The following is a 6510-nucleotide window of genomic DNA, read 5'->3' on the forward strand; positions in this document are numbered from 1 at the left end:
CATCAGGCTTCATGGGTAGATGGACTGGAAATTCATCTTCAAAATGAGAATTCTACTGAATAGGCATAGATACTTCTTGTACTCCATGTTCCTTGGAGCTATATTTGGTGTAACCCCACATGACCTTTGAATGCAGTCTAGTTCAGTGTGTCGTAGTCTGATTTGGTTTAAGGTGCAGTTTGACATTGATCTAGCTCTACTGATGTAATGGCCTCTTTAGGTCATAGTTTCTTGCTTTCCTTGAGCCTTTATTAGTCTGTGCCTCTGGGATTTTTTTTTTTTTTTTTTTATAGCAGTAATATTATAATTGCTATAAGCCATTACTTCCATGCGTCTGGCTTCAGAGAGAGCAGTAATTCAAGATTCCATAGGTGCGGTTGCATTAATGGAATTGCCATTATGCCAAATAATACAACTCTTGTGGTGCAAAATGGCATATCGATCCTGATTAAGACCTGTTTAAAATTAAAAGATGGTTGTTCTTTTTGTGATTAGGTTTTAGCTCTGAGATGATTTGTGTAGTTTGATAGAATTCAGCTTCAGATCTTTGGCTGGGAATTGCCCTGAGAAACCATTCTAACTGCTGATATTTTTGTTCAATGTTTCTAAAATTAACATAATGGAATTTTCTTCTACCGTACCAACTTAACAACAAAGTTCTGTAGGAAAGGTGAGAAATTCTGATTGTATCTGAATTTAAGCACCAGGGTCAGGAAGTTTCTCTGTGACCAAACTACTACATGAGGTCCAAAATAGGCTTAACTAGACTATTAATCTTTTAAAATGGCTTGTCACCCACCTGCCATCATATAACTGAGTTTTGTAATGACTCTGACTATTATACTTCATTTGTCATCCATTAATCTAAGCTTGGCAAAGATAAAAGAGAAAATTAAACAGAAGGAATGCTCGAGCTCCTGGATCCAATATAAAAATTTCCAATGAATGCATCACCAACTTATGGAGTCCATAAATTTATTCTAATAAAATCACAAACACATAAGTCCACATCTCATAAGCAAATGTTGAGAGATTACAGCAACAGGGCAGGAAGCAAAATGAAAAGAACTACACTATAGCTGGTACTTTACCTGCGCCACTACTTAAGTACTTATATTACCAGACCTAAATAAACCTTAATAAGAAGAAAAGAGGAAAATTTCAAATTACAAGCATCAGAGAGAGAGAGAGAGAGAGAGCGCTTGAGCTTAGAAAAGAAGGTCCTCAAAATTCCAGAATAGCTCTTCATTGGAAGAAGGGCCGCCCATCTGAACCCCGGCGTTAGCACCGGACTGCGCCGCCGCCGCCGCCGCGCTCCCCTCGATGAACGGCATCTCAAAGGGATCAGCCCACGATCCGGAAGCCATCGCCTCCTCCCTCAGCCTCCCGGTCTCCAAACCGCCGCCTACCGCTACCATGGCGGAGGAACAAGCCTCCCCGCCGACGCAGTGAGGGCGGTAGCGCTGGCGTGCCGCCTTCGCGGGCGGCGGCGGCGGGTCCTCGTTGGGGAAGTTGACCTTGGCCTTGCTGCCGCGGATCCGGCGGGCCGCCCGGTCGTAGGCCCGGGCGGCCTCCTCGGCGGTGCTGAAGGTCCCCAGCCAGACCCGGACCCCCTTCGCCGGATCACGGATCTCCGCCGCCCACTTCCCCCACGGCCGCCGGCGGATCCCGCGGTAAAGGTTCTTCCTTTCCCTCTTCTTCGTCTCTGAACCACCCCAAGAGCCCACCATCAGTACTCGACTCCTCTGGAAAACGGCAGAAGGAAGAAAATGGGAAGAAAAAGAAGCGGAAATTGGATAAAGATGTCACCTTTTTGGGTTGAATCGGCGCAGGGAGAAGGCCAGAGGTCGGCGGCAGCGGCGAGGTGGTGCTGTTGGCTCCGTGGAGGGAGGAGGTCGGAGATGATGGCGCCGCCACACATGGTTCCTTTGTTCTTCGCCGCTCCTCAGACTACTGATGGAGAAGCCAAGACAAAGAACAGGGGAGAAAGGAGGGGAGTGGGCTCAGAGGGGAGGAACAGAGTTGAGAGAGAGAGAGAGATGGGAGAAGTACGCAATGGCAAAAAGAAACGGCACTGGGGGGGTTTATATCGTGGTGCTCTGTTTCACTTTTTCTCTCGTCTTTTTATTCATTAACACTAGGGGTAGGTGAATCTTTTCGGCCATTAATTAATAAAAGGAGAGAGGGACAAGGAGATCGGTGGCGGAAACTTCTGGGATCCGCGTCGTATTTTTTGCATGGCGTCGCAGGTGGACTGGAGATGGTTGGCGCGTGGATGCCGTCTTGTCCCCGACCGGCCCCAGCTGGCCGCTGCCCTCCTTCTCTATATCACCTGCCATGCACGTGAGCTTGAGAGAGAGTTTAAATTTCAGCTGCTCCTTCAGAAAAAAAAAATCCAAATATAAATATAAATATTAATATTAATTGACTAATTAAATTTTATGATTATAAAATAAAAAATATTACTAAGTCGGATAGGTGAATATAAATCAAATTAATAGTATATTATTGTGGCTGTTTATTTTTCTCAAAAAATTTTGAGTATTATATAAAACTAAATAGAATTATAAATAGAATTAAATATTTAGACAATTATTTATATTTTTAAAAAATAATATAAATATTAGTCGGATGCTTTAAATTCTATTCATAAACAGATCCTATCTACTTTCACCTCTATGATTAATTTTATTAACCATCTAATTTGATAGATATATTTAGGGTTTCGGAAAATACACTCTCTTTGTTTTTTTTTTTTTCCAAAAACAAAAAAATTAAGAAGTGAACTGAGGCATGCATATATATTAGAGATAGAGAGTAGGGTGATTCGAGACATAGAAGACTGGAAGTTTGGCCTCATTCGATCTGAGCATGAGATTGTGAGATACAATATGGCTTGATAGCTTTCATGGCCATGTGTTGTGGAGGAACCGATTTTGTGGTTGGCTTTACTCGGCCACCTGGTCTCAATGCACGTAAAACTTTCACAGTCTTGCATGCATGGTCGAATGCAAAGCCTTTTGCATGCATTAATATTAGACTTTGCTGATGACGCTACAGTCCACTACTGCAGTATTACTCATTATCTCATATCGAATGGATATTTAAGCGAAAAAAATATTTGAAGATGATTGTGATTAGATTATTCATTGTTCTTGAAATTAATTTGATTAAAAAGATAGCTTTTGTTATTCAACTAATTCGATAAATTATTTGAATTTTAACTATTTATTTTGTTTTTTCTCTTAAAAAAAAAGAGTAAACTATAGTGAATTGTATGGTAGAAATGAGAAGAGCTTGTGAAGATGGAGAGATCCATGAAGCTACCATACAATCAAGAAGCTTTGCATGGATGACGCGAAGAAAATTATATGCAGCCTTCCCCGTTCCCGTTATCATGAGAGACGTTACTTGACAACTCAATTTTTATGTGTGATCGAGGGAAGAATTTTGCAGTTGGCCATAGTCATGTAGGCTTAGGGGAATATAATTTAATAGCTTTTAGAGTCATTTTGTGTCAACATCATGCCTCATTGCATTAATGTTATTACATTTATTACTCTAGTCCTAGCAAGAGAAAATCCAACAATCAAAGTTTTCGTTTTATAATTTTATTGGCTTTTTTTTTGTCTGCATCCAGTCCTTTAGGGAGGTTGATACTTAAAAGTAGTGTTGAAATTTCTCATCAATTATTTCATTGATTTGTTAAAATTTGTCATATTTCCCTAAATATGTTTAGGAATATCCTGCTCCTAAGGTTGTAAAAAAATCCACTTCCTGTAGAGTATCTGCTGCTTGATGGTAGTAACTGTGGCAGAATTTGTGGGAATTAGGCGATTGTAATTATGGAGTGGTATATTACAAAGCAAATAGCCTTAAGCTGTTAAAACCCAATTATTTCTTATTTTGTTTTATTTTTTCAGTGAAAAAAGTCCAGTTAAGCAATTACCTAAGGCTCAACGGATTCTGCGCCTAAAGAAAGTTATCACTCCATAACAAATTCAAATTTGGCAGGGTCACATGAAGACTTAGTAATGTTATATTTAATAAATAATAAACTTGTTCAGCAAGGACTGCTATTTATAATTTATAAATGTCCATATTCATAAATATGTGTGTGTGTATATATATATATAATATGGACATTATTGGAGACCCTCACAAATGTTGTAATTGGTGCTGCTAGGAGGTTCTTAAGGCATTATTTTCTATAGGATAATGTCTTAGAAGAGAAATTATACCCCACATCATAAGCACTATATGGCGGTGCACCATGCCAATAACGGACAGTGAGCCTCATTCATCAAGCACTTATCTCGGTACATCATCATACAAATGAATGTCTGTGATTGATATGGTGCACCATCATATGGTGTACTATATAATTTCTTCGTGCAGTAGATATGACAACTTTCTCCGAGGTATAAGAGCACGTGGTATTACGCAGCTGCCGTGGGTTTGTGACGGCAAGGAGAAGGGCGGCTAGCTTTCACTGATCGGCCCGAGGTTTATTCTACTTCTTGACCCAATACTAGCTCTCTATGTGTGCGCTAATTAGACCAAATCTATGAGACCGTACAGTTATACGCAAATATTTATGCATGACCAGTGTAATGTCAAGGAGAAGAATTCTTCTATCACTAGAAGAAAATAATTCAAATAATTGTGGAGGCCTTCAAAGTAAAGAAAGTATTGTTTAATTGGTATTGCTTTGACAATAATGCATGTTAGGTGAAGGTGGTTAGACAGCTATAAAGCATATATAGACGTGGTTGTAACTTGGCATTGATTGCTTTAACCCAATATTGGACTTGTTAAAAAATTAGATCTTGCATTTTTAATCAGCTGTACGTTTTGTTTATGCCAAAATTTGATGTAGAAATAATCCATTACCATAATGTCACTACATAAGTTTTTTATCATCTATTTAAACACTCTAAGTAGCATACTGTGGCACGATAATAGTTCTATCATGCATGGAGCAAGAACATTAATTAGCACACCTGAATTAAGGATCCTAATATGGCCATGTAAAGATAAATTCATTTTAAAATTGGATGATTGCTCAGCAGTCGCATTCCTCCATTTGGAGGAGTTGCAAAGTTCTAAGATTTAAAGAGTGTTTTCTAAAAATTTGGATATGGATATAATTCCCTTGAAGTGTCCTCTTTCCATTTCATGTGAGAGATATAGCGAGAGTAACCAATGCTACATTCATTTTGCACTAGAATCTTGTAACCATTTACCTTTGTTTATGTGATCTTTTGTTTTTTACTTCTACTTTGCAAAGATTTTGACATAGATTAAAATAAAGAAATGGAGGGATTGACATTCTTATGTTTCCAGAAAATGCAGAACAAGGAAATGACATCCCAAGGAGATCAGTAAGTTGCATGAAAAATCAATGTTAATGCTTCCTTCCGTAGCAAGGAAGTATTCAATTTTACTGTTCATTTTTTTAAATAAAAAAAACAACTTATACACAGAGAGAGAGACATATACATTTATACACATCTTTGCCTATTTTTTGTCAATAAAACATTTCTTGGCTAACAAATAGGCAAAGATGTGTTTAGGATCTTGATGTTAAGATCCTATATATATATATATATATATGTATGTATATAGGTGGCATGATATTTCCTACTTATGATTTTACTAATTTAGCATTAACATTAATTTATTGTTACTTTTTGTGTCCGTATTCAAATCTTTACAATATTCTAATCCTCAATTGAGCGTTCATTTTCATTACTCAAGCAATCTTTCATGCTGACCCAACTTTATGACATAAATAGTCTAGTCAAGTCTTAGAGCCTAGGTTCAAACTATTGGCTTGTTGGCCCAATCCCACGAGACTACATTTGAATCTAGGCCATCAGGGAATACGAAGTTCATGAGAGTTACACAAGCTATCTTTCTTATTTTATTTCTGTTTACCAATTAGTTTACTTATTTCGAACGGAGTAAGCCTTAGCTACAATTGTAAGACATTATAAAATAAAATATACAACTTCACTCTATCATTCAGGTATCTTTGGTGTCTGAGTCACTAAGCTGCCAAAAAAAAAGAAAAAAAATGGAGAAGATAGGGATGCTAATGGGCAGAGACTAGCCAAAGAATATCGAGGGTTTTTTTATTAGGCCAATCCATGCATGCATGCAGTGGTAATCGAGTAGCCAAATCTTATAAACCAAAATCAGCAACTGGTTTCCAACGTGCTCTAACTCGGTAGGTAGACATTCCAATGGATTATTAGGATCCAAGCCAAGGATTATCTAATATTTTTGATAAGGTCTGCCCCATGGCCTAAATAGGTTCAGCCCCTACAGCCAAGTTTCATTCACAATGGAGATGCCTAGGTTCTACAAACGGCATGAATCACCTTAGATTCGATGAAGAATGACTGGATTTTTGGACTTAAACATGCTGCATGGAATCTTGGAATGGATAGGTCAAACACCAAGAGTCAAAACCATGGGGCCCAAATGGTAGCGATTGGACAAGAT

The 6510-nt window shown here is 38.4% G+C and overlaps 1 protein-coding gene across 1 annotated transcript; it reads right to left on the reverse strand.

Moving 5' to 3' along the window:
* Window positions 1-942: 942 nt before the first annotated feature.
* LOC103721683 (ethylene-responsive transcription factor ERF071-like) lies at window positions 943-2074 on the reverse strand. Its single transcript, XM_008811986.4, has 2 exons — window positions 1810-2074; window positions 943-1705 (listed from the first exon to the last, which is right to left on the reverse strand). Exons 1-2 carry the CDS (start codon window positions 1919-1921, stop codon window positions 1209-1211), a joined length of 609 nt encoding a protein of 202 aa, XP_008810208.1. The 5' UTR covers window positions 1922-2074; the 3' UTR covers window positions 943-1208.
* Between the last annotated feature and the right edge of the window lie 4436 nt (window positions 2075-6510).

This window comes from Phoenix dactylifera, unplaced genomic scaffold (assembly GCF_009389715.1).
Source record: "Phoenix dactylifera cultivar Barhee BC4 unplaced genomic scaffold, palm_55x_up_171113_PBpolish2nd_filt_p 000715F, whole genome shotgun sequence".
NCBI lineage: Eukaryota > Viridiplantae > Streptophyta > Magnoliopsida > Arecales > Arecaceae > Phoenix > Phoenix dactylifera.

Coding starts and splice junctions, on each gene's coding strand:
- LOC103721683 (XM_008811986.4), bottom strand. CDS start 1,921: ATGTGTGGCGGCGCCATCATCTCCGACCTCCTCCCTCCACGGAGCCAA. Junction 1,706..1,809: donor CGCCGATTCAACCCAAAAAG/GTGACATCTTTA, acceptor GGGGTGGTTCAG/AGACGAAGAAGAGGGAAAGG.